We start from the raw sequence: 17,193 nt of genomic DNA, 5'->3' as shown, positions 1-17,193 counted from the left end.
CCAACTTGGGAGGCAGTGTGTCATCCAGTCATGGGACTGACATCTCTTCCTGTCAAGTCCTTCTGCCCCCAAAGATGCTCTGAGTCTCAATCTGATCCAGGTGGGTTCTCCACACCTTCTTCCTGTGGCTTATCTGCCTAATGCTAGATGAACACCACACGGTTATACATACTCAGGTCAATATATATATGCAGGTATAGATATATATATTCTGGTTACTGTTTTACACTTGAACAAAGAAAACCACTAGCCTGCTTGTTCTAGAGTTTGTGCCACCCCGACTCCCATCTGCCTGTGGTGTAGCTGGCAGGAAATGTGAGCCACTGAGTCCCACGGGGCGCTCACCTTACGTGGCCCCGTCGCACTGGCCGACAGTCAGTTTCAAAGCCCCCTGCTCGTGCAGGTTCTTCAGGGCCTTGAACTCCAAGGGCATGGTATGGGGACCGGCCTGGGAAGTGTAGCCGTACTTGAGGCTGTCGTAATAGTGGTACTTGACGGGGTTCTGGTTCTGATCTAGCGGAAAGGGCCAGAAGCCATAGAGGTAGATCTGGTTGCAGAAACGCGTGGCCAGGGTGTACATCAAGAGGCCCGTGGTGGGTCTTTTGATGTGAACTTTGTTAGTCAGCCAGTATCTGGGGGGAAAAAAAAAAAAAAGAAAGTGAAACAAAGAAACAAAGAAGAAACCTGAGTTTACGAATTATCCTTTCCAGGAAGGGGAAGATTTTGTCCTGGGCCACAGCCTGCCGCCTGCTGAGGCATGAGGTTCAGAGATGAAAGGGGCTTGCCCAGGTTCACCTGGGTAGAAAGGGCAGGACCTTGACTTGAGCTCAGGCTGGTTGAAACTTAAAGCAGGGGCTGGCAAACTTTTTCTGTAAAGGGCCAGGTGGCAACAATGGCTGGCTTTGCGGCCATACTCCTGGCCTCTGCCATTGTAGCCCGAGAGCGCCACGGACAACACACACGGGTGTGGCTGCACCATAGTTTGCCGACCCTGATAAAGGGCCGCCGCCTGCATGGTGCCCACTGCCTATTGCCACACCTGACTTTGGCAGAGGTTGACCTCCTTGCCTCCTAAGCATCATCAGATTTCTTTCCCATCCCTGCCCACAGGCCCCACACCCCGCCCCCTTCCGCCTCTGATGCAGGCTGACCATCTCTGAGCATACATGGCTTCCCTGGAGGGCAGAGGGAGCAGCAAACAGCGGCCTTCCCTGTGAGGCTGGGTTCTGCAAAGGACTCTGTCGGAAGTATGAGAGGAAATACGGGGAGGGGGCAGGGCGGGGAGAGCAGAGCTTTAGGCTAAGGGCTTCCTGTGTTGAGTGAGGTCCTGAGCTATCTTTGTACATAGAGGGCCTTGGTTTACCTTAATCGAGAAAGAAGTGAGGAAGAAACCATCTTCATTTCACAGGCTAAGCAACAGAGGTTGAGAGGTGGTTTCAGTGACAGTTCTGTCTACAACTACCGGTGTGCCTTTGAGCAAGTTGCTTCTCCCTGCTGGACCCACTTTTTCACATTTATGCAACGATGGGGCACAGACCAAGGGATGGCCAAGACAGCCTCCAAGTTCTACCACAATCCAGAAGTGTCTTCAGAACTGGGAAAATAGACACTCTCTTTGCCATCATTTTTGTTTTCCATCATGGTTTTTCTCCTGCTTGGATTTAGAACCCACTGGGATGCGTGGTCCAACCTCTTTATTTCTAGTAAAACCTTCCACTTACCCAATGCTGAATCCTTTTAGATGTAATGCGTATGCCTTGGTGGAAAACCGTACTTCCCTATCACAAAGTCCTTACTACTGTGTCTCCACCAGACAGTGTCCGTGGTTTTCTGTACTCACACACACTCTGTGGGCCCCCATCCCACGAGCTCCCGTTTGCCACTGTGAGAAACACCCACCCCCCATCGGAAGCACAGGCCAACGACGTTCCCCGTGGTGCCTAGGCACAGTGATGCCCAAGACTATAAAGTCACACGTGTCAGTGAAATTCATGGCAGAAGGTAAAACGACGCTGCACAGAACGCTTACATATTGCTGAAAGTTACAACTGTTTTCCATTATTAACAGTGCTTCTAGCTCAAAGTTTGGGGGCAGCTTCTCTAGAAGCCCAAGTACACCCTTTTGCAAGAGGTTCCTTCTGCAGCTCCAAAAGAGGGACCCCCAAACATTTCAGAGACTCAAGCTTAAATCCTTTAGCTTTTGGGGGAGACATTAGCCTTTGTATCAGACAAGGTTATAGATTCCTAATAACCCATATAATTTCAGTAAGTCATATACTATTGGATATAATAAAACTTATTTCAAGGTTCCCTCCCACCCCATCCTGTCTGTCAGGCAAGGGTGATCTGAATTTCCCCCCTAACGTTGATGAGGGAGTCTGTGGTCCCTAACGGCCGGAATCAGAGTGAACATGATTCTTCTGGGCTCTGCAGGCGGCCCCCTTTCACAACGGCTGTTGTTTCATAAGCCTGTCCGTTGAAGGCCCCTTTCTTTGTACCCTCTCCTTTTTCATCTTGTCTGAGCCAAGAAACTTCCCTGCAGCTGAATTTTCCAACCTGGAATCAGACAGAGAGGCAGAGGCAGAGGACAGAAGAATGGCTCTAGTAACTGCAAACACAATACAAAAAATAATAGGAAAAGAGTTGGCGGACATACCACAGAACTTCATCATTTCTGTCCTGCATGGTTGAGAAGTTTCATCCCAGCTGATATGTAGGAGGCATGGTGCCGGCTCAGGGGGCTGCTTGAAGCTGAGACTGGGGCTTATTAGATAAGGAGCCCTTCCTTAGACTACCTCAATACTCTATATGCTCAGTGGGGCTGAGCTGAGCTTGGGAGGACCCTGGGGGTTGAAGGCAGGAAGAGCGCATGGAGGAGAAGAATTCAGAAGAGCAGCAGCTGACACCTCGGCTTAACTACATCTAATAATGGGGAGCTCACCCCCTCTTGAGCTACTCCATTGCACTTTCAGCTTTAACTTAATGGTTCTCAACCTAGGCTGCCCCTGCCTGGAGCTTTAAGACGACCCATCCTGGGTCCCACATCCAGGTGCAGCCTGGACGCTGGGATTTTTAAAACCTCCCCCAGTAATTCAAATGTGCAGCCAAGGCTAAGAAGCCCTGCTCTAACTGGTAGGTGGTTCTGCCAAAAGAACCTAAGAACGAGACTTATTTAGAAAAAAGTGGGGGAAAAAGTAAGCATAAGGGATAGTCATCGAGTTTTAAAGACAGTTGGGCCTGGAGAACTCATCTAGCTCAGCGGTCTGGCAGGGGATATAGCTGAGCGAGCTGGGAGTTGGGACATGTGTGTAAGGAAAACTGACACTGGCCTCTGTGTTGCCAGGGCAGTAGGGAGTGGGGGGGACTGTGGCATCTAAAGGGGTAGCTGGTTTTATTGTTGTCTTGTATGGTCATGTCAAATTTTCTGATTTTTTCAAAGGTATCAGAAATCTGGATTTTAACACAAATTCTCCAAATTTTTAAATGTTGGCAACTACTTAAAAAAAATTTTTTTTTAATCCGGTGAGTCCCTATTGGGTGAGTTAACAGACCATATCTATGGGTAATCCACGGTTCTCCTGGATTGAACTTGTCCTCGTCTTTCAATTTACAGAGGAAAAAGTGAGAATCCAGGGTGACTTGCCTGAGAAGAGGCAAACCTCTCACACAGCTGGTCAGATAGAGCTTGGATAAAATGCAGCCTCCCCACTTCTGGTTCTTGGGCTTTTTTCACTCCATAGTGATTCTGGGGGGTGGGGGCGTTGCCGGGGTTGGGGATGAGCTGGCTGCAGCTGCTGTTGACACTATCCAGGGACACATGAGCCACGGGCTGTGTCCCCTCATGAGAGCATCTCAAAGACTGTTCACTCCCTGAGAAATTTAAGCCCTAACAACGGCCACATGACAGATTAGGGATTTGCGGTTTGTTTATTTTCTGATTGTAAGGGCTTAGCAGGGTAAGGCTTTCAGAAATAAATTTCTTTTCAAGCCATTGATGCTCTGCCCAGAGAGAGGCAGGGAAGAATTGAATCAGTGGGGAAACGTCCAAGCAGCTCATAGGTGGGTCTGAGTTTACCCAGACAAGTGCAGTGCCCTCCCCGTAGATGTGCCTCTCCCCTACATGTCCTCTTGGTGAACTCTCTTTTTTTTTTTTCCCCTCAAACTGAGCACGTGAATCACGTCTTCCTGGAAATGCTCCCTTTGTTCCACTCTCAGCTCAAACTGAATTAGTCATTCCCCCCTTATTATTATGAGTTTTGTTTCCATGGATGCTATCGTGCGTATCAACCCGAGCTGATCCTTCATTACTGTATGGGTTGGACTCCCACTTGAAACTGTACTGTGATCTCCCCAAGGGCAGAGGCCATGCCTTACACTCCTTTGTGGGGTCATCAGAGGCACCTGGCTCAGTGTGTGGTGTAGCCAAGGCACTATGGCAGAGACAGCATCACTCAACCAATCCTCCATGGGCTTGCCTATATCTCTCAGCATCCCTTGTAAATAAGCTGGGGTCCCATGACCAGTTCTGGCCAATAGACTGCAATAGGAAATGGTCCCTGCTGGACCAACTGTTCCCCAAGAGCTTACTCCTGCCTTGGAGAACCTCAGTGCCTCCTGGAAAGATGATGTCAGCCTAAGATGAAAGAAGCCTAAATCCTAGAATCACTGGTTGGAAGACAGCTCCAACCAACCTACATCGCACTTTGCGAGGATGAGAAATAAACTTCTGTTGTGCTAAATCACAAGGGTTTCAGGGATCGTTATCGTAACATAAACTAGAATTGATTATCCTGCTTCCATGGCGCTCGGCAACTTCGGACTTAAATGGAATTGAAAAATGAGAAGAAGTGGAAAAGGAGAGGGGGGAAGCTAGCAGTGCATGCAGCTTTGTGACTCTGGCCAGCTAAGACAGGAATAGAAACACCCAGCCTCTCAGATCTGCTGCCCAGAATTGCTCACTGGGAAAGGTGTTAACAGCAAAAGAGGCTCCGGAATGAATTGAGAGCTCAGTGGCAGGGAGGGACCCTCTCATTTCCGATTCTGCCTCTGTGGGTAAACAAGAGCTCCTGAGTGAGGTCTGACAGGGACACGGGGACGCCGTTTAATGAGCAGCTTGTTCTAGAAGCTGACAGTTATGCGGGAACAAATCACTCTCCATTTCCTTTATCGCTCCTCAGTCGCCCTGGCCAATTTAGAGACTGTGTGCATGGCCGACTTGTAGATGATTTCTTTCCTTGAGATAACAGCTGGGTGTTAAAACACAAACTAATTAATTTTGCCTTCCTAAACGAGGTTAGCTGGGTGCATCCAGGATGCTGTATTGACAATGCACCTTTAATATCCCAGTCTGGAGGCTTTAATTAGAAGGCAAAGTAATCTCCAAAAAGGCAGTAATTATTTTTCAAATTTGTTACCCCAATTGCCAAGACAATTAAGTGGCATATTTTATGAGCATGGACGGCAATAAATGAAGATTGCCAAAATCATCACCAAAGCACACTTGTCCTTCTCCCTGGATTCCTGTGCTTGGTATGTGGCAAGCATGGTGGCTGCCACGGTTGGAAAAAGTGACCAAAGGGGCTTTCTCTAAGAAGCTGAAAGCACTTTGTGGGATATAGCTCATATCATCCTTAAGGAACAGGAATGCCTCACAGGTGGTCATCGAGGGATACTTGGTGATGCTTTGCACAGGATCATCAGCAAAGCCAGAAACAGGGCTCTCAGACTCCTGTTCTCTCGTCATCTACATCACCAGCCCGGTCTCTGGTCCAGGGGCCTCAAAGCCCATTGCTGTCTTTCCTTGGGAGCACCTTAGAGTTCTGGTGTCTTGGGGGGCATCTCGGGATGTAGCTTCCCAGCTTTGTGGAACTGGAGATCGGGGGGCTTGTTTCAGAATTTGGGGCTGGTGTGGAGAGCTGGTTAAGCCCTGCGGATGCTTGAGGCTGATTCCTGGTCCCCAGGCCTCCATGCTTACCCAAGCCAGTGCTCTCATTCAAGTAAGCCAGGCTAGCCTCAAGTATTACCATGCCACCAAAAGCTCCCCCATGACTCCTGGGGTCCACAGGATAACATCCAGCAGCCTCAGCCCAACTTGTGAAGCCCTTGAGATTTGGGCCTGAAATCCCTCCCACCACCTGGCATGCACAGCCACACCGCCACCAGGAACTTCTGGTTTCTTCCAGGACACCACCACCTCCTACTGCTACTGGCTGGCAACTCCTTCTCAGCTTCCCTGAAGGAAGCCTTCTAGGACCTGCCTGGATGGTTTTGTGTACTGTATGCTGTTCTTTTCCTATCCTAGCACTGATCATGCTATGCTGTAATGATTTGTTTACTTGTCTTCCTCCTCCCCTGCAATTTAAACTTCTATGAGCGAGTGGGTTGACTTTTTGCTTCCATGTAACCCCGGATCCGAGCATAGCTCACCCATAGAGTGGGTGCTTCACAGATCTCTGTTTAATGAAGCAGTGAGTAAAGATTAGCAAGTAGGGGTTAATGTCTCCCTTCGGGGGCACTGGCAAGAGAGGTGGAAGGAGCCTGGCCTTACCCTAAACCCTTCTAGGCAGCCACTGGGTTCTCACATGTGAAACGTGGGCTAACAGCATCCTAGACGGTATGTTGCCAAAAGAAAGAAGGAAAAACCATGATGCCGGTTACTTAAGGCGTTCCTCCTGCTACACGTGGGGGTGGCCCCAGGGAGTCTAGAGACTGCAGCTCCCGCACAGGTATCGCTTCTGTCGCTAGAGGCCCTGCAGGGACCCAGCAAGACCATTTCCTGGGGGTTTAAACCTTCTGGCTAGATTCTGGAATCTAAACGGAGGCCACTACAAATAGAAAAAAAAGTTATATTTAACCTCATTCATAATTAAAGGAAAATTCAATTTCATACAACGAGATGCCATTTTTCACCGGATTGGCAGAGATAACAGGTGTTGATAACACATCATGTTGGGGAGGTTATGGGAAAACAGGTATTTTCAATAATCATAGGTGGGAGTGTAAATTGGTACATACCTCTGTGGTGGGCAATTTGGCAATCTCTATGAAAACTAACAATGCGTACAGCATATATCCATCTCTCCTTTTTAGCAATGGCACATCTAAAAAGCAAGACTACATATATACATATGTGCGTAGATGCCAGTCCAGGACAATTGCTGTAATACTGATCATACCAGCAGAAGACTGGAAAAGCTTGCGATGCCCACTGATGCCTTCTGCTAACAGAAATTATGGTCCAGACACGGTGGAGTGTAAGGCAGCTGTGAAGGAGAATGAGGTGTTGCATGTCGATATGGAATAATTTCCGGAATTTAGCAAAGTGCAGTACTTAAAACATGCTCCCTTAGGTGTGAAAGGGGATATTTCTGGAAGGATACACATAGAAAAACCAGTTTAATAGGCTGCTTCTGTGGAGGAGGCCACTTTTCACTTGAAATCCTTCCATACTATTTGGCTTTTTCTTTTGACTATGTCCATTGCTATTTAAAAAAAAATCCATTAAAAATGACCAATGCCATCTGTGCTTTAACACCCCAGACCTTCCTCCCTTTCTGTAGGTAACACCACCATGCAATGCACTTCCACACTCCGTGTCCACTGCAGGAGACTGGGCCTCAACTCCTGTGACCAGCCCTGGAGACATGCTCTGTGGACTCTGATAGGCATGTCTGGGAGGGACCCCCTCCAGCCTTAGCTGGTCTCTCCCCTGCCTCCTTGCACCCTGCTTCCTCTCTCACCCTGGACCTGCCCTCCGGCCTCAGGTTCTGCTCTCCTCTGACAGGCAGCAAGGCCTACTTTGCCGAGCCGCTGCTCCAGCCCTGGCAGTGGTGCCCGCTGGATCAGTGCCTTCCGAGGGCCTAGGCTCAGCACTCCTGATGCCTAATTAAGCATGAATTCACCGGCCTTCTGTGCCCTAGGCTTCTGGGCTGGGCGGCTGCTTACACAGGCCAGCCAGCGAGCTGCTTTCCTGCCCGAGGGCAGCCCTCTCTGTAGGTCCCAGCCTTCCCCATTGTGGTAACTGAATTAGAGCCATTCACTACCAGCTGCTGACCAGAGCTTCCCACTTCCTGCAGCCAAATTCAATTGCCTGGGTGTCCTTCCCCTCCATTGCTCACGCCCCTTGCCAACAGCCAGCCAGGGCACTGTGCCACCTTGAGGGCCAGCAGAGCCAGAAGCTCCTGGAAGCCAGGTTGGGTCAGGGGCAGTGAGTGTCGAAGGGCAGCCCTTCTGCTCAGTGTCTCTGCCTCACGCTGCCCACTTCCCTGTAATGTCCAGGACTGATAACTGCCACAGATGGCAGGAATCTTGAGAGTACATGGTGGGTAGAGATTCTCCTAGCACAGGTGTGTTGAATCAAAGGCTCTCTGTGCACGGGGCGGGGGTGGGGGGTGGGGGGCGTGGGTACCATCTAGCCCAACTGTTAAAGGCTGAATTGCATCCCCTCGAAACTCATATGTTGAAGTCATAACTTCCAGTACTTCAGAATGTGACCTTTGGAGATAAGGGTCTTTACAGAGACAACCAAGTTAAAATGAGGCTACTAGAGTGAGTTCTAATCCAATATAACTGATGTCCTTAAATCTGGAGACAGACAGGGAGAATGATGAAGATGGCCATCTATGAGCCAAAGAGAGAGGCCTGGAAGAGATTGTTCCCTCAGAGGCCCCAGAAGGATTTCTAGCCTCCAGAACTGTAGGGCAATACATTTCTGTTCTTTAGGCCACCCAGCCTGTGGTACTTTGTTACAGCAGCCCTAGCAAACTAACACCCTAACTGTATAATACATATTTCCCTCTCCACAGCCCAGTAAGTGGCATCCCTTGCTGTCTGGACATCTCCAAGAATGCAGAATTCATCCGTTCCTAAGAGGCAACTATACTCATTTCAGATGATCTTTATTTGTTGGAATGTTCTTCCCAGTGTCCAGAGGAAACCAGACTTACTCTAGATCCTTTCCCGACCCTAGTTCATACCTGGAGACTCACAGCCCAAATCTGCGAGCCCTTCAAGGGCAGGAGCCTTGATTTATTGATTTTTGTGTTCCCCCAGCACAGGCCTGGAACCCTTGAGGTGCCTGTAAGTATTTGCTGAATAAGAAAGATTGCTCTCATACTCCTTGGAGACTTCTCTTCCCAAATCCTTTCAACTTTTGAATTTCTTTGCCACTGTGGCCCCTCTCCAGCCTGGTACCCAAAACGGAATGTGATTCTCCAACAATCCATCGCTGACCTCCCTGACTCTCAAAGATGTTACCCATCCATCCATTGCTATGGATGTGTAATGCTAAGATCACATTATCCCTTTGAGCAACCACACATCTGCTGATGGTTGGTACTGTTTATCCCTCTTTACCTGTACAACTGTTTGGAACCCAAGTACAGAATCTTGCATTCATTCATATGAAATTTCTTCCTCTTAGATTGGCTCGTTGTTTCAGCCTGTCAAGAGAAATTTGGATTCAACTCTGAGGCCCCCAATATTGGGAATTCCCCAAAAGTCACATCACCTGTGAATTTGCTAAGCAGACAATTGATGCCTTCAAGTAAGTCACTGGTGAAAATGGGGACAGTTGGCAGGACAGGGTGCTGGTGGCCTGTTCTTAAAGATCTCCATGAAGTCAACATTAATCTAATCAATTAGTGTCTTTGGGGCATCAATGGTCAACAGACAGTGGTCAGTCTGTGTGTCAAGGATATGGGAAGGCGGGTGGCAGTGGGAAAAGCAGAGACTTTGAAGCCTCTACATGTGGATTCTAATCCCCCTCTTCCCATCTGAGTGATCTTGGGCAATCCTCTTCACATTCCTGAGCCTGTTTCCTTATGAGTAAACTGGGGATGGAAATAGTATCTGTCTTATAAAGCTGTTCTGAGGTGTCCTGACCTTCCCGCTTGTTCTGCTTGGTGGGGAAGCTGCCCTGTGCTTGCGATAACGGTGCTGTGCAGGTGGAGTCTTGACACGCTGCTATCCACTGCGGTCTACTAACACCACACCTTCAGTGCAGCAGCTCCCAGCCCTCTGAACTCGTAGCATCCCCAAATCCAGAACTGGGTGGGTGTGAATTTCTGCTGCATCTGGTGCATTGCATTAAAGCGAGACAATGTGGTTAAGTTCATGGTTGTGACTCTTACTGGCTGGGTGACCTCATACAAATCACCCAACTTGTCTGGTCATCAAGTTCCTCATTTGTAAGATGAAGACACTAGGGTGCTCAAAGTCAATTCCCACTTGACATTCTGATCAACAAGCACAAGGATTCTAGTTTCCTCACACATGTTATTTTCCACTGTTTTGATAATAGCCATTCTAGTGGGTGTGAAGTTGTAACGCATTGTTGTTTTGTCTTATGTTTCCCTAGTGATTAGTGATGTTGAGCACCTTTTCATGTGCTTATTGGCCACTTGTATATCTGCTTTGGAGAAATGTCTATTCAAGTCCTTTGGCCATTGTTGAATTGGGTTGTTTGATTTTTGTTGTTGTTGAGTTATAGGAGGTCTCTATATATTCTGGATATTAATCCCTTATTAGATAATATGATTTGCAAATATTTTCTCCTATTCTATGGGTAGCTTTTTAACTCTCTTGATATATTGTCTTTTTGGCACACGAAGAGTTTTAATTTTGATGAAGTCCATTTTAATCTATTTTGTTGTTTGTTGCTGTTGTTGTTACCTGTGTTTTTGGTTCATACTTAAGAAACCATTGCCAAACCCAAGATCATAAGGAGATTCCCTATGCTTTTCTGTAAGAGTGAATTTCTTCTAAGTGAATTGTACACTTTAAAATGGTTTCAATGGGCTATACTATCAAAAAACCAAAATAATGAGTGTTGGCCAGGATGTGGATAAATTGAATAACAAGTGTTGGATGAATGTGGAGAAACTGGAACTCTTGTACACTGTTGGTAGATTGTAAAACGGTGCTGCCACTATAGAAAACAGTATGGAGGCTCCTTAAAAAATTAAAAATAGAGCTACGGTATGATCCAACAATTCCATTTCTGAGTGGATATCCAAAAGAATTGAAAGCAGGGTCTCAAAGAGCTATTCACAGACCCATGTTCATAGCAGCACTATTCACAAGAGTCAAGAGGTAAAAGCAACACAAATGTCCATGGATGGATGAATGGATAAACAAATCATGGCATATACATACAATAGTATATTATTCAGCCTTCAAAAGGAAGGAGATTCTGACACATGCTGCAACATGGATGAAACTTGAGGACATTACATTAAGTGAAACAAGCCAGTCACAAATAAGCAAATACTATGTTACTTTACTTATATGAGGCACCTAAAGTAGCCGAAATCATAGAAACAGAAGTAGAATGGTGGTTACCAGGGGTTGGATATACGAGGAAGAGGGGACTTGTGTTTAATCAGTACAGAGTTTTGGATTGGCATGAAGAAAAAGTTCTGGAGGTCTGTTTCACAACAATGTGAAAATACTTAACACTACTGAACTGCACAGTTGAAAATGGTTAAAATGGTAAATTTCATGTGGTGTATATTTTACCACAATAAAAACGTGTTTATCCTGTCCCACCCCATAAATGGGGTGTTTGTTGGACAACAGATGTTTAATAAGGAAATAAGATTATTCTGCAAACTACAACCCATATTGGAACTTGGAGGTAAAGTTCAGGTGAATTTGACTTAGTCCATTGTTCTATAGACTCCTTTATTAAATGGAGCCTAAATACATTTCCCTCCCAGTGATTTCACCCTCTGGTCCTGCTTCTACCTCTCGAGTCTACAGGACAAGTCTAATCCCTTGGTTGGGGGTTGGTGGCAGCTGCCATGATCACAGTAATTATGACTGATTGTCTGTCTCCCCTGTGTTGGCACAGGACACACATTCTGTCGTAGGTATTGCTCCTCAGTATAAATAGAGAAAGCAGGGCACAGGAGACAAGCCACCTGGTCAAGGATGTTATACAACCAAGGGAGTAACGGAGCTGGGATGTGAACCCAGGTGTCCCTACCTCCAAAGCTCATGTTCCTGATGCTAGACCAGATTGCCTCTTAGCCAGATTCCTCCTCAGCCTTCTTCTCTATGACCCCTTGTTGTTTTCTCAGATGCCTTTGTTCTGCATTCCTCACCAGCTCATTCTTCCTCTTGCAGTAAACACCAGGTAAGTTCCCACCTGGTGGGAACAGAGGCAAGCCCTTCCTCTCAATACAGACATTGCCCACCTTCTCAGTGATGCCCTACTGGACCCAAACCCTATAGGGCCCAGTGTCCGCACAGAGGGAGGGGGCCATTGTCAGAAATCCATCCCAAGGCCCCTGAAGCCCTCATTCCTCCTCCCTCCCCTTGCTAAAAGGAGAACCCTTTCCCATCCGTCTCTCCTGCAGTATTTCCTCCCGGGAGTTCCTGCAAAGGAAGATGTTGCAATCTCAGGATTAACAGCCCGTTTGTTTAAAGGGCTTATTACTGGTGCTTAATGCTATTTTGACAGGTGAAAGTGAGTCAATTATAGCTGGAAATAGTTCTGGCTGCACAGTTTCTTCCAGGTGGTTGCCCATTCCCTAGCCAAGGGACTTTTTTTCTCTTTACCAAAGGGCACTTCGTCTCTTTCCCTCATATCCTCTGACCTCCAAACCACATAAAGACTTTCCTCCTTCCAGGAAGGAACAAGGTTAAAGGCATGGAGCCTAAATCCATGAGATGCGGGCTGCTGAAGCAGCCCCCCTCCATGAGGGGGTGAAGTGAGTGCTAAAGGGAGGCTTGACAGGTCCACCTCCAGGATAAAGAATGCAGCCCTAGCGAGCCTGGGCCCATACAGGTATCACTCTTCTCCATCAGCCACGAATGTGGCTGCCTCTCATTGAATGTCTCTCTAGGTCTTTCTTGAGGGCAATGGGTTTCTGTATTGATACCCATCCTAATTAGACCAGTGCTGGTCACAGGCTTGGGTGCCTCAGGTCGGGGGTCACCTTTATGAAGACAGCAACAGTTCTTTCTGGGTGGCTCAAAGGACTTCCTAGGGTCACACCAAGTTAGGCTAAGGCCCCAGTGAAGATCATTCCAATGTCTCCCAGAAATTGTCCTATGTCACCAGAGCAGGACTGTGAACTGCCAGGTCGTTGGATGGACCACTGGATGCAGGGCCAAGCTGGCAGTCAGGAGTGTCATGAGATGTATTTGTAACAGGTATCTCACAGTTAATATGCCCAAGAGAGAGCTCTCTTCCTCAACATGCCCAAACACACAGACTTCTTCCAGACTCTCCCATCACAGAGAATGACACCACTGTCCACACATCTGCTCCAGCTCTAACCCTGACAGTCATCCTGGATTTCTCTTTCTCTCACCCCTTGAGGTCCTTAAATAGAATCCATTAGCAAATCCTGCTGCCTCTACTCCAAATGTCCTAGCAAATCTGACCAAAGCGTTGCATATCTACTACCACTGTCCCAGTCTAAGCCACAGTGATTCCCAACCTGGACTCTTGCAACCGCTTCCCAACAGATATTCCTGCTTTCCTTTTTGCCCCCCTGTGGTTTCTCCTCCACCCAGTGGCTGTCCGAGGATCATTCTCCACACCGCTCTCTGGGTGGGGGCAACAGATTGCTCAGAACTGGCACGCCACGTGCCACACGTTTGCCAGCCTACTTCTCCAGGAAGGGAGGCTCAGAAAGGCCAGGTGACTTGCAGAGGTCAGACAACGAGTGAGTGGTGGAGCTGGGCTGCAAATGCACCTGGGAAAGGAAAACTGCCTGTCGAGCACCCCCCGCACCCCGTGGCTGCTCACCCGCGGACGGCGTGCAGCAGGCGCAGAGAGGGGTATGCAGTACGCACGTTGACGCGGTGCTTCAGGATGAGCTCGTTGACCCACTCGACCCGCTCCTTGCCACCCCTGGCCATGAAGGCGGGGATCCACAGGATGCTGCCGTTGAGGCTGTGCAGCCGCTGCAGCAGCTTCTCCCGCCACGTGGCGTTGACCAAGTCCTCGAAGGCCCGCTGGATGACAGAGGGGTTCATGGTCACCAGGTCTGTCTTGAGCCCCACGTCCCGGGCGTACTCCTGCACCGGGGCCAGGTTGCACCTGCCGGAGAAAAAGGCAGCGATGGTCCTTTTGGGGAAGCTGAGGCGCTGCTGCTTATACTTAACTTTATCCATCCTTTATCTCTCCTCGCATCCTTCTCATCCCCAAACAAAGACCTAGGGCAACCTCCTGAATTCACCAGGCCCTCCTGTCATCCCTGTTCTTTCTTCTCCTGACACACATATTGACTGGGCCCTTAGCACATACATAGAACCTTGCTGGGCCCCGGGGTTGTACAATGCCTGCCTGTAAGTCAGCCCTCAGCCCACAAGATGACCATGCTATAGGCAGGTGTGACCTGGTCACATTAGGTGACAGAGTGAGGGCTCTGAACACACACTCCTGGGTTCAGAGTTCAGCTCTGATATTTTCTACCTGTGTGATTCTAGGGAACCTGATCAACCTCTCTGTGCTTTCTGAGAGCTTCCTCCTGGCTCAGGAAGAGCCACAACAGTTTTTTTTAGCTATGACGGAGATCACAACAGCATCCCCTCCCAGGGATTAAGCCAGTGCCTAGACACCCAGTACTTAGAACGTTGCTGGACCACAGTGAGAGCTCAGTACATGTTAACTGTTATCATCATCCTCACGGGGAGGAGCATCGGGTGGGCTTCCTGAGGTGGTGACCACACAGGAAGTCTGGAAGGATGGCAGAGCAGAAGCCCATCTGTGGATAAGGCACCTCAGGAGAGTGTTTCTCCAGCTTGCAAGAGCAGAAGAATCATCTCAGGCAGTGGTTAAAGATACAGAACCCCGGACTTCCCTGGTGGCACAGTGGTTGAGAGTCCGCCTGCCGATGCAGGGGGCACGGGTTCATGCCCCGGTCCGGGAAGATCCCACATGTTGCGGAGCGGCTGGGCCCGTGAGCCATGGCCGCTGAGCCTGCACGTCCGGAGCCTGTGCTCCGCAACGGGAGAGGCCACAACAGCGGGAGAGGTCCGCATACCGCAAAAAAAACAAAAAACAAAAAACAAAAAACCAGAATCCCCAGGTCCCTCACCTGGAGGTCCAGATTCAGCAGGTGAGCTGAGGAATTGATATTTAGTCTTATAACCAGGCAGTTTAGGAAACATCATGCTATGGCATTTCAGGCCCAATAAATGTATCACGGGGGCCTAGGGGTATGAAGCAGTGTGGGTATTTAGGGGAAGGCAGGTGATTTGCTCTGATGGGGGCATATTGTGTGGAGGAGATGGGGTGAGAGAGGCAAGCAAGGTGAGATAGCAAAGGGTCTGTGTGTCAGGGATGCTGCCGCCTGGCAGCCAGTGGGGGTCTGTACACAGTGGCACCATGTGACTTTTGTCCTGAAAGACCACACAAGTCGTCCCCATAGACAGGCAGATCTGTGAGAACCATAGAGTAAAGGTCAAAGTACAGCCACACATTGTTCTAAGTGGCTCTCGCCATGGTGTTTCAGGTCCCTCTTTTCCAAGAGCGTGTGGACCGTTGCAGACGTGAGTCCTGGGAGAGGCAGAGCATGCTGTGGCCGTGCCTCTCAAAGTGCGGTCCACTCATCGGCACAAGGGTATTTGAAATGCAGAGTCTCGGGCCCACCCCAGACCTGATGACTCTGAATCTTGATAAGCTCAGGTGATTCATACGCTGGTTATGTTTGGAGACACTGGGCTAGAGCCTAACGGAAGGACTTCAGAGACCGCCAGCCCAACCGCCCAGGTTACAGATGATGAAACTGAGGCCCAGAAAGGGGAGTGACACACTCCAAGTCACATGACAAATGGGCAGCAGAGCCAAGACTGGACTCCAGACATCATACCACACATCTTGCTGTGCAAGTGTCAAAAAAACAAAACAAAGCAAAACAAAAAAACTGTTGGTTAGAACCTGCTGTGGCCTCTGGAAATCCTGGGGCCAGGCTGGGTGGAGCACTGAAAACTCACTATGGAAACCAGGTCAGGAAGGCCGCCTTCAACGCTGCCAGGCTCCCCAGGAGGTGATCAGACCCTGCCAGGGTCAGCTTTTGCCCTCTGACCATACCTTTAACGCCCTCCTGAGCTACCCTCACCCTTCTCTGGCTTCCAATCAGACAAACCTGTCACTTCCCTTCTCCTCTCCCTTCTCCCCTCCATCGCCAATTTTTCGACTGGAGAGCTTTGAGAAACAGGACTGAACCACTGGGTACGCCAGGCACAGACAGAACCTGAGAAAGGACAACAAACTAAAACAAGTGTGGCTGCGGGGCTGCAGCAGCTCGTGCATCACAGTGGATTCAGGAGTCAGCACACCATCTAATCCCACGTCCTGAGGTCCAGGGAGCTCTGTGATAAGGCCGCTTCCCAAAGCCCGGGACAAGGCTCTCTTTGCATCAAGAGAGTCCCGATAGAAACGTGAGATGCGGTTCTGCCAGTGCTGGGGTGCTGTTTGGGATGAAACTCGAGGCTCTGTGTGCCCTACTTTTGACCAGGGGACAGCAAGCCCTTGTTTTTGAGTTGGGTTGGGGGTCAGGTATCAGGGCCATGAGTAACTGTGTCCAAATGTGTCCCCAGGCGACTGGAAAATGAGAAATGAGAATGAGACCTCATTCTCTCTTTGGAGAGAATGATGGTCAAGTACAAATACAAGTTTCTCTGTCGCCCTTCACTTCCCAGATTTTGTCTACAGGAGAATAAAGGAACTAGTAGAATACACCTTAAAAGAGTTTTCCAAACTTGGGCCAACAACTGGCCAGCCCAGGAGACTTTTTTAACCAAACTTTTGTGCTGGGCTCTATCCAGGGGTCAGCAAACTTTTTCTGCTAAGGGCCAGATAAATATTTTAGGCTTGTGGGCTATATGCTCTCTCTGCTGCAATTCTTCAACTCTGTACAACTAATTCAACTCTACATCGGAGTGAGAAAGCAGCCACTGAGGATACGAGAATGAATGGGCATGGCTGTGTTTCAGTAAAACTTTATTGACAAAAACAGGTTATGGGCCATAGTCTGCCTGCCTCTGTTCTACACCAACGGTTCTCAGTCTTGGCTGTACAAGATCCTTTTTGACCCACGTCCTAGAGAAATGGAAATAAAAACAAAAATAAACAAATGGGACCTAATGAAACTTAAAAGCTTTTGCACAGCAAAGGAAACCATAAACAAGATGAAAAGACAACCCTCAGAATGGGAGAAAATATTTGCAAACGAA

General features: G+C 48.6%; 1 protein-coding gene across 2 annotated transcripts in view; it reads right to left on the bottom strand.

Moving 5' to 3' along the window:
• Positions 1–346: 346 nt before the first annotated feature.
• Positions 347–17,193, bottom strand: part of ST8SIA2 (ST8 alpha-N-acetyl-neuraminide alpha-2,8-sialyltransferase 2) — a 58,488-nt gene continuing 41,641 nt past the window's right edge. For both annotated transcript variants that reach the window (XM_027083092.1, XM_027083093.1), the window contains 2 exons: positions 13,760–14,053; positions 347–632 (listed from right to left, as the gene is read on the bottom strand). In XM_027083092.1, coding sequence (XP_026938893.1) covers positions 347–632; positions 13,760–14,053 — 580 coding nt within the window. The remainder of the gene's footprint in view (positions 633–13,759; positions 14,054–17,193) is intronic.

This window comes from Aethalodelphis obliquidens, unplaced genomic scaffold (assembly GCF_003676395.1).
Source record: "Aethalodelphis obliquidens isolate GAN/ISIS:26980383/991018 unplaced genomic scaffold, ASM367639v1 scaffold49, whole genome shotgun sequence".
NCBI classification, from domain to species: Eukaryota; Metazoa; Chordata; class Mammalia; order Artiodactyla; family Delphinidae; genus Aethalodelphis; species Aethalodelphis obliquidens.
The sequence above is the reverse complement of the archived record's forward strand: the minus strand, read 5'-3'. Positions and strand labels throughout refer to the sequence as shown.